Below are 13869 nucleotides of genomic sequence, written 5' to 3'. Positions count from 1 at the left end.
CAGCGCAGAATTTCACTTCTCTTCTGTCGTCGTAATAAGAAGGCCGCGTTTACGGGGGTATGAGCCATTGCTTAAGGGGGTATGAGCCATCATTGTCTTGCGTAATAGACAGATTTCATTTTTAAGCAATGTAATATCGATGAACAGCTGGTTAACAAGCTTCACTGGTTAACCATCTGTTGGTAGTGCTTGGGCGGTGATTTTTTTTTCTGTCTTTTTTTTTTATGCGAAGCATTTTCTGCCTCATTCCACGCACTTTTCGGGAGGTAGATATTTCCTTCTCGCCACACTTCGGACCTCTATCAACGAAAGAGATGTATGACCGACTGTGGAATCGGACCTCTGCCTTCGAGCACATCAGCCCAATGCTCTAACCACTAGGCCACTATCGCACGCATACTCCTCACGTGCCAAAAAGCCGACTAGCTTTTTCAGACGTTTGGAACGTGCATCATGTGCTAAAGCTGTATCACGTGCCAGTTTCTCATGTTTGTGCTAGACGGCACGGCTTCTCTGGGATCGGCCGACATTCCTCATGTACTCTCCTCATAACAGCTAACGCTATGTAGAAACTGTGCGACGCTCTACCGTCTTCATGATCGGCCGAGGCCGTACAGGTTTTTAACCTTTAATTGCCGGAGTGCAAATGTCATAGTCGTTGTGACATACACCACGTGACATAGCCATAGGTATAGGTATGATTGTATAACAAGTAACCGCTTATAAAGTCACACTCCGTGTTTTACCTCGCTTAAGCTCATCCAGTACGTACGTTGAACGCAACAATCAGCATGTCGCCAACCTCGCGTTAAACGGCCGGACTAGAAATCATGCCGTCGGCTTCACACGATAATCGCCACCGTCGTCTTGCTGCAGTCGTCACACACACGCTCTTGCCAGACACGTAGCTGTTCGTCTTACACAAATGCGTTGGTACACCTCGTAACACTCTGCGTAATTTTAAACGACGATGGATGGCCAGCTACCAGCAAAATGCTTCGTACAACACCAATTCTCACAGCGCGTGGGACCCGCCTATACATTTATTTATTATTTAGCGAAGCTTTCCTTGATACTTCCACGCGGCTTGGCGTGGGTCGTCGTTGCTTCGTTGGATATATTTGTGGCCATCTATATATACAAAGGTTATATGCGCTCCGAATGCAAGTATATCAGCAAACGGGTTTACATAACCATGTATGCTGACCGCAAAAGTAGTGCAACTAAGCGAAACACGTGTTCTGTGTAATAAAAACTAAATTCTCTCATAAAGCCTGAACACATAATGTCGGCTCATATGTATCTGGAAAGCACACCGACCACTTACAGGAATGGCGCATTATATTCAGCAGCCTCTGGAATCATCCCTCTGTGCTCGCCTGGACACCGTCCAAGTAAATTCACGGAACCCGGGTGAAGAAGGGAAAGATTGGCTAGCTTCAATAAACAAATTTCGCGCTTCACGGCGCATATTTGTTGCAGTCAGGTTATCTAGGTACCATTTATTATTAACAGCGAAGTTGTTCAAGCTAATTCGTAAAACTGTGCTCGTTGATCGAAAAAGCCTAGCCTGCTACTACTCCGCCAAGCTCCGCCCACCTGCCTAGACACTGCGCGCAACTACGCCCGCGGCGGGATTGTGACGTCAGCAACGATGTCACTGCGCGCCACCTGCTCTCCACTCCGCTAAGATCCGCCCACTTGCTTAGACACTGCGCTCGCTTCACTGGAGCCCCGTTTGGCGGGAGCCGAGCCTGTTAACAACCAAAGTACGGGGCTTGCGTGCGCTTCGCAACGTCTTCCGGGATGCCATGCGGTAACAGATGTGGGTGGGGATGACTTGGTAGTGCTTAGCATAGCCCAAATATGTGGCCAATACCTTGCGATAGCCAATCCATAGCCAATCAATAGCTAATCGATAATCGATCAATAATTAATAAATTCCTGAAAATGCTGGGCATGACTTAGCAGTGCTTAGCGTAGCCCAAATACGTGGCCAATACCTCGCGATAGCCAATCAATAGCTAATTGATAATCGATCAATAATCAATAAATTCCGGAAAATGCTGGAGATGACTTGGTCGTGCTTAGCCTAGCCCGAAAGCCAGGACTAGCTAGGTGCCCATCAGCTCGCTGTCTCTTTGGCATTGCGCCTCCAGTGCAAGCTACGCATTTTTTTTTTTCATTGAGTAATATTGTAGAGAACATAGCCTGAACATGTCACCTGACTTCAACTGGAATTTCTCGTTCTTGTTTACCTTCCTTCTGCTCAGTTCCGGTTTTGTTATTTCATATTTAGCATGTATGCGTTCTATGTGAAAAGAAGTAGCCAGTGACGCTTACAGGCACCAACATATCTTAAATATTATGCAATAAAAATAAATTGAGCGCGACAAGAAGAAACTGGGAGCCGGCGGCGAAAACACCCGGACTGTCGAGAACAGGAAATGGAAACGTAAAGAAAACGCGACGCTGATAATATGTTTATTTTTATTTTAAACTTAGGGAAGGAATTTTTGCATAGACCAAATTGATGTCGACAGTACATTTTTCGTAAGTTAAGCGAATAATCTCGTATGCCTTCATAAACCAAGATTTAGGCTTTTCAAACTTACTTTCGGAAGCAAGCATTCTTCCTCCAACTCCTCTTTTCCCTCGCCTCAAATGTAACCTTATTTCTGGCGCTGTGTGTTCATAATACGTCTGAAGGGAAAAAAATCGCGTAAGTCACCTAGCTTAGTGCAAAAAGATATAGCCTTACTGAAGAACCCAGCAAACGACAAAATAATGAAAAGAATGTTTAATTGATGCTTCGGACGCCGTACAGCTCGCTATACTTACCAAAATATGATGGGACATCAGAGCCACGCCTTAAGCACGCAAAATACTGTGAAAAAAAATAATTCATATGAGTAAATAAGTTACATTAGGATGAAAACGTGGACAAGTCGGTGCTTGATATCAGAGTCATTGCACAGAATAAGTGCTTCACATTGAGAGAGCTCTTGCGGTGTGCTTTGTTCGTCCGGCGCGGGTCATCTGACATCGTGTAACGTGTCACCCAGATTTTCATCCTGCTGAAACGTGTTTAAACAAAGATTTTTATGGTTGTCTTTAAGCGTTAGGACCTTGTGCTCCAAATGAAAAGAAACGAAATTAGTTTATGACTGCGAAACGTTGATGGTCGTTGTTTAGAATGAACAGAAATTATAAGAAATTATGAGAAGCTAATTAAGAACCTAAGTGATTCATTCATTCATTTGATTATTTAGTATCACCCATTATCAACTTCTACCGCCGCTAGTATTGCGTTGATTAAAAATAGATGAATATAGAAGATAACAAACAGACGGTGTGATTATATCAATTTTTGTGCGCGCACTGTTTCAACATTTGAAAGCGACAAGCTCTATTACCTGCCGTGATGACCGCATATTCCACTGCGGCAAATCCGGAAGCGCCTATGTTCAGGCACACGTTAAATGACCTCGGGTGGTCAAAGTTAATTCAAAGTCCTCCACTTCAGCGCCTCTCATAATGTGGGTGACAATTTGGAATTTTATACGTGAATTATCGGCATATAAATCAATCAATCAAAGTGAGGCAGCCGATCTCAGGGTGCACATACTGCTTTTCCACTTTCTGTATGATGCGGGACTGCTCGCTTTCATTTAATCACTCTAGTATGTCGTGTGGCAATGACAAAGCGTGCGAAATTTGCTGTTTTGCTCAGCGTGCTAAGCAGTATTAGCGATAGCAAACATATTGCAGAAAACATTGGCCGCAGTGCGTAAACAATGCACATCAGTGAACCACTGCCTCTGGTTCTCCCGGTCCCCTATCCTGCGCCCTGTTTCCCGCCTTCTGCCTCACGTAATCTTTTTTTTTTCACATTAGTGCATGGTTATTATTGCCTCGAGCACAGCGACAGACTGCTGTTGTGCAATTTTATAATTATGCGCCCTGCTATTATGTGCAATCACGTGCACATTTTAGGGAAACCCTATCCAAAACTAATCCCGTGTAATCCTGCGGGCACAGCTAGAACTTCAGTGTTCCAGTAATGCTATATTATTAAATCTCCCTCGCTATTCTGCCTTTCTGCTTGCCATTATCCAGCTAGTTTTCGGTATTGCAGTTGGACGAATCCAAAAGCGGTGCGTCGAACCGGTCCCGTTGGCGGCGATATTGGCAGCGATATTGGTAATGCACGGAAACAGACCGGAGAAGCAATTGAGTGCCGCTTCAATAACAATTCATCCCGTCTAAAAATAAGAAACAAACAAAGAAATCGATGCATGAAAAATTATAATTGGAGGAGGCCAGCAAAGCCACATGATTGTTCTTTGCGTAGTGTGTGTATGAGTGCGCTTGAATTAGAACTTCACTGGGCATTTTCGGTACGTTAAAACGCAAACTTTGATTTTGATTTTGAATGTGAGATACAGCAATATATTCTGGGAAACGCAACGTGTCAATAAAATTATCCCCAAAATATTTGTGTTGTTTGTGATCGTTTATAAATAGCTCAGTTGGCTTTGTTTTCCCATTAGAGCACGTAAAAACACAACCAAGCTAGGAAACGTCTCTAACAAGTATTGCTCACATCAGATTTGAACACCGGACGGAAATGAAGAGATCTTATTTTTCTGACGTACCGCGATTAGAACGACCACTACCAATGTTTTATTATTTATGACGTTCAACCAGCTGCAACGGCACAATGAGCGTCGGGGTTTCGTAAACCTGAACCAAATTCGTGATGTACCAAGTGCAAAGATCGTCCCAAATATGTCTCAATATTAGCAGCAAAAGCATGTTTCCCCACTGCAACAGACGAACTCAATTTCACTACAAAGCTTCGCATCTCTCAAAGAAAATGCGGTTAACGCTTAGAAGAAACAGAACACTTACACATCAGCAAGAACGTGCCGTCGAAGATGTCACCGAAAAATTGGCAAGACATCGGGACAGGGATCTATGCTCAATTTTTGAGACCAGGACATTGACAATACAACAACATTGAATACGAGACATATCAAAACGATGTGCACACTGAAAGACGCATCTTTCAACATTTATGGGTAATGTTTCCTTCAAGATGTTAACAGCTCACCGATCAACGCCCTCGCACACCGTTTGAGACGATTCCAAAAATCACTTCACCAGGAGAGTAGCCTGCTGGTATACATGCGCATAAAAAACATATAATCACTAATGTAATGACGGCCCCTGAACAAGATTACTTATGAAAAAGCATCATTCCTAAGTTGCCTGTCAGATAGGCTATTGAAATGTAAATTAAGTTTTAGGGTTTTACGTGCCAAAGTCACGATCTGGACCCTTATTTCCAAAATAATGTTGTTACGCACCCACTGCTCTTAAGAACCCCCCCCCCAGCCAATGGCGATGCTTAACATACTGTAACGGTAACGAATAACGCCGCAAGTGAAAGAAGAAGACGAGAAGGGCAAGCAGAAGGATATAGCAGCAGTGGGTCAGGGGAATAGTTGGCTTTTGGGACGGCAAAGATTTGGGTGCGTCGTGTGCCGCTTGGAACCCGCTCAAGGCGCCGGGCTCCCGTTACAATATCTTGAGTGAGGTGGCCGGCTAATCGAAAAAGAGCACTTGGGAACGAAAAAATTTTGTGAATTTGGCCCCTGATTCTGAGGCAGCCGTATACGGGAGGATCTTGGGTTAAGTTTGACCTCACGGGGTTCTTCAACGTGCATTCAACGCACAATACACGATCGTTGTCGCATTCCGCCCTCAGCAAACTGCGGCCACCGCAGACGGGATTGAAACCCGCGACTTCGTGTTCACCAGCGCACCGCCATATATATACGGTTAGCTCACTTAGGTTATAAATCGCTCATACACTCATCAGTTCTAACTTCTAAACTATAATGCGCATCGCCCATGTGGAATTCAAAGATGACTTCGAACGATTTCGGAACCACGCTCTTCAGTTCATTTATTCCTCCTCTTTCGACAGCGCCTTCAAAAGCCGGAGGCCATTTATCATTTCTCTGTGATCGCAGCCACATTGCTAGCCTCCGTTTTTCTTTTTCATTTTTTTTCTTCCAACTCAAGTTTTATTTGTAGTATATACTTGATTATTGAAAATGTAGCGCAAGCATGCAGTACACCGATTATAGGGGGTCTTCAAAGAAGTAACGAACTTAACGAAGCATGTAGCTAAAGTGTCAGTTTCGGTGCTAGCAGTTGAGGAAAGAAGCCAAGCGGTTGAAAATAAATATTCTCGTGCGAGGTTCGTCGGGAGGGCTGCAAGGTTTCAATCTGCCGCAAACGAAAGATTGTGCGAGTAAACAAAAGCATGAGACGAAAAGTGGAAGCACTGCAATGGTTCTGAAGAGAATCGATGATAAACATTTCTTTTTTTTTTGCTGGAAAATATCTATGGCAATTACATCCAATATAAGCAAAGAAAGATGCCATGCATCGGAATTCACGTTAATGCTGTTTGTTGAAATTACTGAGCAGTAATACCTGAAAGCCTACGTCAGAATCTAGAAGTGTTTGAAAGGAGCCTGCGAGAAAAGCAATACAAATTTGATAGTTCACCTGCGAGCTCTAGTCATTTTCTATTCTCGTCGAAAGTATCCCTGATGCTTATAATCCCAGTAAATCAGAAACCTGTACTGCAAAAGTGAGCTACCGCGTTGTTTGTTGGAGTTATATACCTTTTCTTCCTTGTCTCTATCCCTACTTGCTGCAAATATCACAGAAGCAAATGGGCTTTCTAGTAAAATTAAGCTTCAGAAGCAGCGCCCCACAATTACCCTATTGCCATCGGAGAACATGAAATCTCGAAAAGAGTGGTCCAAACTTTATAACCCACCAAGTTCGCTTTGCGCGGTTCTCAAAATGGGCTTCATATGGTCATAATTGTGACGAAATGCGGGCGCTACCGGTAGCAGACACCTCCGACTATTCAGGAATCGGGGGTGACAGCGTTAATTACACTGAACAATGTTCAAGAAAGCGTTAGCTCTGGTTGGCATTTGGGCAAGTTGTTACGCAATAATTGTGAAATTAATGTAGTGCACTGACAAGGGCGATGAAAAAAAAAGAAAATGTAGCAGATCCAATGTGTTGGAATCTATATATAGCGAAGCTTTGTGTAAGTGCATAAAGAGTCGGAACAAGAGTTTGTGTTCATTAAATGTCCGCAGAAAGTGGCACCGAAGGCTTTATTCGGGCATTGTAGAGAGGCTAATGCAATGCCGCCGCCACTGTCGCAGATGCACGAAGGCGAGCTTTCTGTTTGTTTGTGTTTTCGTTCCCCCGCACGGCTGGCCCCGCCGCGGATACGCGGAGGCGAGTGCCATCTGTTGGTGGGGCAAGGAACCCAGCGGCGGTGATGTCGCGCACGTCCTCCGCTGTGAATGGTTGGCCTATTTGGCTAGAACAGCCACGCAGCAGCCACAGTCACGAAAACCCGGCGAGGTTAGCAAAGAAAAGCTTCGCTTTTAAAAGACACTCGGTATAATTATTATCTATAAATATATGTGTTACTGGGTAGGCTTTCCCGACTCACAATATTCCTTGACGGGTGATTCCCGTATATATGAAAGACATTTTGTCAATCAATCCTGAAGCTGGTGATATCTTTTGTTACAAATGGCGACTGCTAAGAGGCCGAATAATCTCACTAAACCTTAACATAACTGCAAGGTTTGGCTATATGGTTAACCTCCCTGCCTTTCCTTCTTCTCTCTCCCTCTCTCTCGGGTATTTCACGCCAAAGTGGCTGTTTTTCGGGTCTTTTAGCTACGAAAGGTCCTGCACCTCTCCAGCTAGTGCAGGTTTTTTACTACTTATGATAGTAGTATCATAGCATACACTCAAATACACTCTGAGCTTCTGTCTTCCCTGGTGACAAAGAGTTAAAACAGTTCTTCTTTCAAACAACCTCCGCATTATGCGTGCGTTGCACTGCCAATTGTAGTTGTGGGTTCGTCGTCCACCAACGACCGGTTATCATTTCGTCCACTTTCACTTTTCCTTTGCCTCATTACTTTCTACATTTCAATTTCAACCACAGCTAATTACCCCTCCGCTTTCCTTGGCTTCATTGCCTGTCGGCGTTATATGGTCGTGAGCAACAAAAAGCTATCCCCTCTGTTCCTCTTCTCCTTGTTATTCATAGCGAGGGTCTCGGATCTTGCAGCCTTGATGTCATTAAGTAGCATACGGGGATTAATTATCCACGTGCTTGCTCTCTTAGGTTCAAGTGTTACGTGACGCGATGGGGCAAAAAAGTATGTTCCACAACAGCCCGCTATGGCCCTGAGTGGCGCTGGCTAATACTCCCAGGGGTATATATAGTAAGAAATAAATATCCAGGTTAGTGGACAGATCGATAGTCATCGACACAGCACAACTTGTACTGTGACGCGCGCGTAATGCAGAGGTTCTGAGTTCCCCTCCTACCAGCGACAAATTATCTTTCTGTATACTTTTATTTTTCATTTTTTTCATTATTTTGTAGAATGCAATTTCAACCACAACTAATTACCCCTCTATTTCCTTCGCTTCATTGCCTGTTGACTTGAGATAGTGCTCGCGAATATATATATATATATATATATATATATATATATATATATATATATATATATATTTCTCCTGACAAGACGGTTAATTTCCAGGTTCTCACTTTCTTCTTTCCGGTTAATGTGCATCCTATTCTCTTTTCGCTCAACTAACGAGGAGATAAGCCAGTCCATGCACATTAATTTTCCTTTCAAGCCAGTCATGCGAACCTCCATGGCTCAAAGCGTCTGACGGGACCACAGCTGAGCGGCTGGACAGTAACGGCTGCGAACCAAATAAAACGAAAAAGAAAAGATCACGTCACCTGACGCCAGCAATTAAGAAAATCTCACTTGGCAGGGTGCTATGAAAAATATCTCGCTCAGGACACGTTGCTGTGATTAATGATGCCTAGACATCCTGCACAAGCAAGTCACGCACATGCTTCGGCGGAGCACCGCAACAATAACTCCGCGATGTTTATCATACTGCAAGAAAAATACCCAATTTCAAAACATTCCCGCTGAATATATGCTTCTGCCGCCCACGTCTCATATTTCATTTTTTCTCATCAAACTTGTCGCGAAAGCTTTCCGCAAGGAAGACCCCGGCCTGCTGCGTCAACCGGGTGCAGCAACTCGCTGGCGAAGCGTCAGCTAATGCAGTGCTCTGAGCGACGTGGAGTAACCGCCGCTACGCCTCAAGGTGGCAACATATCCATATTTACGTGAGCCCGGGGATAGAACGTGAATGGCAAAATTAAGACTATAGGAAACGCCCCAACGTTGTGCTCAAAGCTGTATAGATAGGTCCCGGTATCCAGTTGCGTCTTACAATAGAAGGAAAAGCACGTCTTCCTGAGCTGAAGTGACAGTATTGACTCTCATTGGTCGTTCGGCCTTCCTGGAAGGCGTAATCATTTTGCGTCGCGGGCCGTCGCATTAGCTAGACAGACACCGAGCTCGGCAGCGAGTAGCAGCTACTCGCATTGCAGTCGCATCGCTGGCCTTGGATGCTGCCAGCGCGAATGTTTCTATATGAATACGTGGCACTGACTCTCCTGGAAATATGATACGCAAACGCCGCGTACTTCCTGAGCTACTCGTGTCACGTCCACCAGCGCCAAATATTGCAGGCGCTGCGGAGTGGCCGATGCATATCAGCCGCAGTGTCGTATACATATTGCATCACACACTTGCTAGTCGATGCATTGATGACTTGGTCTCATAAAGAGTGCAAACCTGCGCGTGGGGAGTGTCGGTCACCTGGCAACGGTATATCACTGCCCCGTTGGTGACGACTCGTTCCGTTCATTTGTTAGTTCGTTCGTTGCGGAGGTTTTGGGTTCGGCTTCCGCCGCCGGCAAGTTGTCTTTTAGTGCAGTTTCATGTTCCTTTTCCTTTATGAAAAATACGAAGCATATTGCGAATCTAATCCTCATATGTATTTGCTTCTACATTTCAATTAGGTAACAGTTAATTTTATCTATGCTTTTACTGCCTTCATTCTCTGATAGCTTTGTATGGTTGTGTGTGTAGGACACATACGGCTGAGCAAGCAGGAGAGCGTGACACCTAATGCCATACTTCATGACATAAATCAGTAAAACTTGATAATATACGCAGTCAAATGCTTTCTTAATATCAACCTATAACACCTTTTAACATTTTATTTTACCTGAACATTTCCCTAAATTATTTCTTTTTTTGTTTATGGTGTGTCATGTTGGCTTCAGAAGTGTTAGGTAGGGTAAAGTGCAGTGACCATAGGTTAGTGAGGTCTAAGATTTCTCCCAACTTGAAGAGACAAAGAATAAAATTAGTCAAGAAAAAACAGGCCAACCTGGACGCAGCAAGGGAAAAAGCAGACCAATTCAGGCTGGTGCTCGCAAACAAATATGCAGCTTTAGAACAGGAAGATGAAGACAACATAGAGGTAATGATTGAAACCATAACTATAGGCAGATCTCAGAAGCAGCAATTGAAGTGGGAGGTAAGGCACCAAGGCAACCAGTAGGTAAACTCTCCCAAGTAACAAAGTGGCTAATAAAGAAATGACAAAACATGAAAGTGTCAAACTCGAGAGATCAGATAGAATTCGCTGAACTGTCGAAACTGATCAACAAGATTAAAGTAAGGGATATTCGAAATTATGACGAGGAAAAAATTGAGGAAGCAGTAAAATATGGACGCAGCATGAAATCAGTGCGAAGAAAACTTGGCATAGGACAAGGCAAAATGTATGCACTGAAAGATAAGCAGGGTAATATCATCAGCAATTTCGATGACATAGTAAAAGCAGCGGAAGAATTCTATACTGACCTGTACGGTTACCAGAGCAACCAAGCTACTTTCATTCGAAGTAGAAAGGAACAGGATACAGAGGCTTCTTCTGTAACTATAGCAATGAAGTTAGAAGAGCCTTGCAAGACATGACCAGGGCAAAAGCTGCTGGAGAAGATGGAATAACAGCCGATTTAATCAAATATGGAGGAGATATGCTTGAAAAGCTTGCGGCCCTTTATACGCAATGCCTCACAACTTCAAGTGTACCAGAGAGCTGGAAGAATGCCAACATTATACTCATCCATAAGAAGGGAGACCTTAAATAAACCTTAAATAATTGAAGAATTATAGAGCCATTAGCTCAATTTCAGTATAACAAAAAATATGCACCAAGATAATTTCCAATAGAATCAAGGCAACAGTTAACTTCAGTCAACCAAGAGAACAGGCTGGCTTCAAGAAGGGATATTCTACGCTGGATCATATCCATGTCATAATTCAGGTAATCGAGAAATATGCGGAGTACAATCAACCTCTCTATATGGCTTTCATAGATTACGAAAAGGCATTTGATTGAATAGATATAGCAGCAGTCATAGAGGCATCGCCTAATCAAGGAGTACAGGAGGCTTACGTGAATGTCTTGGCAAACATCTACAAGAATTCCACAGCTACCTTGGTTCTCCACAAGTAAAGTAGAAAGTTACCTATCAAGAAAGGGGTCAGGCAAGGAGACACAATCTCTCCAGTGCTATTCACAGCATGCTTAGAAAACGTATTCAAGCTCTTAGACTGGAAAGGCTTAGGAGTAAGGATCAACTGCAAATATCTAAACAACCTTCGCTTTGCAGATGACATTGTCCTATTCAGCAACAACGGGGACGAATTACAACAAATGATTGAGGACCTTAATCGAAAAAGTGTAAGCGTGGGGTTGAAGATTAATATGCAGAAGACAAAGATAATGCTCAATAGCCTGGCAAGAGAACAAGAATTTAGGATTGTCAGTCCGCCTCTAGAGTCTGTAAAGGAGTACGTTTATCTAGGTCAATTACTCACAGGGGACCCTGATCATGAGAAAGAAAGTCATAGAAGAATAAAATTGGGCTAGAATGCATACGGAAGGCATTACCGAATCCTGACTGGGAGCTTACCACTGTCGTTGAAAAGAAAAGTGTACAATCATTGCATTCTACCGGTGCTAACATACGCGGCAGAAACTTGGAGGTTAACAAAGAAGCTCGAGAACAAGTTAAGGACTGCACAAAGAGCGATGGAACGAAAAATGTTAGGTCTAACGTTTAGAGACAGGAAGAGAGTGGCGTGGATCAGAGAACAAACGGGGATAACCGATATCCTAGTTGACATTAAGCGGAAAAAGTGGAGCTAGCTGGGCAGGCCATGTAATGCGTACGATGGATAGCCGGTGTACCATTATAGTTACAGAATGGATACTAAGAGAAGGGAGGCGCAGTCGAGGACGGCAGAAACCAGGTGGGGTGATGAAGTTTGCAGGCGCAAGTTGGAATCAGCTAGCGCAAGACTTGGAGATCGCAGGGAGAAAGAAGCCTTCGTCCTGCAGTGGACATAAATATAGACTGATGATGATGATGATGATGATGATGATGATGATGATGATGATGATGATGATGATGATGATGATGATGATGGCTTCATATTTGTGCTCAAGCGTGCACATACAGTTTCAATCAATTTGATCTCAATATTTGGCGAGATTAATTTTTCCTTCCTTTTTTGCGTTGGTTCATGCTGTCATGACGCTTGTTTCGCACTGTGCTTGAGTGTATGCGTACATATCCGCTTTGTAAAATGTACGGGTCTCTTTTCTTGGTCCTCTTCGCTGCTGCAGATGCCACGGTGACCATTCTGATGCTGCTCAACAGCCTCAACAGCTGCGTCAACCCCTGGATCTACCTCTTATTCAACCGGAACCTGTTACAAGCGCTGCGGTCACGGATGTGTCGGCAGTGCTCATCGCACAAAGGCACGGATACGAGCGCCGCCTCCAGCCTGGTCACTGCGCCCTGCTCGCGTATCGCTTCGACCAGCAAAAATGCTTCTTCGAAGCACGTGACTTTTTTGAGGTCACACGCCGCCCGTGGTGTCGGACGAAAAGTGTAGTAGCCGCCAACGCCAGCACGTGTTTGGACGGGTGCTTCGTACATCACGTAGTGGTTGTGATTATTTTATAGTGGTGGTCCCACGGCTTCAGGAAGCTTTAGTTTTGCGGACCTATACTGGGCCAGTGTTCTCTCCGCTTTGTCCACGCCAACCAACCTCAACGTTTTACCGGGGACAAGGTACCTGCTGCCTGGAATCCCACAAGTGTGACACCGTCAAGGGAGTAATCTCGTATTTAAATAATCGCCATCACAACTTACTGAGACATATCTTTCTCTAAAGTTGTGTGCCCATTTTTGCATGCCAGGAACGATATAAATGCGCATAGCGCTCCAGAAAGTAAACGACTGTGCACACTGTTAAAGAATATTAGGGTTGTCATGGCTTGCGAACGGCACCAGAGAACACGAAGGACAAACGGAGAGAGATAGAGGCACCTCGTGATACTCTTAGTGTCTCCCTATTTGTCCTTCATGTCGTCTGGTGCAGTTTTCGTCTGTATATTAATGCTTTATAGAAAGTTGTTACAAGCGCTGCGAAAGAAAGTTTTAGAAGTTTATAGAAAGAAAGAAGTATATAAGACGAAAGAAGTTAATAGAAAGTTATAAACACGGTGAATATCAGGGTGAGACGAACCGGCTCCCTTAAATACGGGTCCAGCAATGCAGGAGTGATTGCTGAGAAGGCAGCAAGCAGATGAATAATGTTGCGTGCATAGGTGCTCAATCCTCTTTCGACAAAAAAAAGAAAAAACGCCCACTGCCGTTGTCGATGAAGGGATTCTCTCTCTGTCTGTCTCAAACTACTTAGCAGCTATCCATGTTCTCTGTGAAAAGAAACGCACCGCGCTTATCATGACATTTCAATACCAGCGCCAAGACGC

The 13869-nt window shown here is 44.0% G+C and overlaps 1 protein-coding gene across 1 annotated transcript in view; it reads left to right on the top strand.

The window, feature by feature from the left end:
* The window catches only part of LOC119440683 (oxytocin receptor), a 70617-nt gene extending 57426 nt beyond the window's left edge, over window positions 1-13191 (top strand). Inside the window, exon 2 of the mRNA XM_037705572.2 lies at window positions 12715-13191. Coding sequence (XP_037561500.1) covers window positions 12715-12986 — 272 coding nt within the window. The 3' untranslated portion in view covers window positions 12987-13191. The remainder of the gene's footprint in view (window positions 1-12714) is intronic.
* Window positions 13192-13869: the final 678 nt, after the last annotated feature.

The sequence above is a fragment of the Dermacentor silvarum genome, chromosome 2 (genome assembly GCF_013339745.2).
Source record: "Dermacentor silvarum isolate Dsil-2018 chromosome 2, BIME_Dsil_1.4, whole genome shotgun sequence".
In the NCBI taxonomy this organism is placed as follows: Eukaryota; Metazoa; Arthropoda; class Arachnida; order Ixodida; family Ixodidae; genus Dermacentor; species Dermacentor silvarum.
This window is presented reverse-complemented; position numbering and strand designations above follow the sequence as displayed.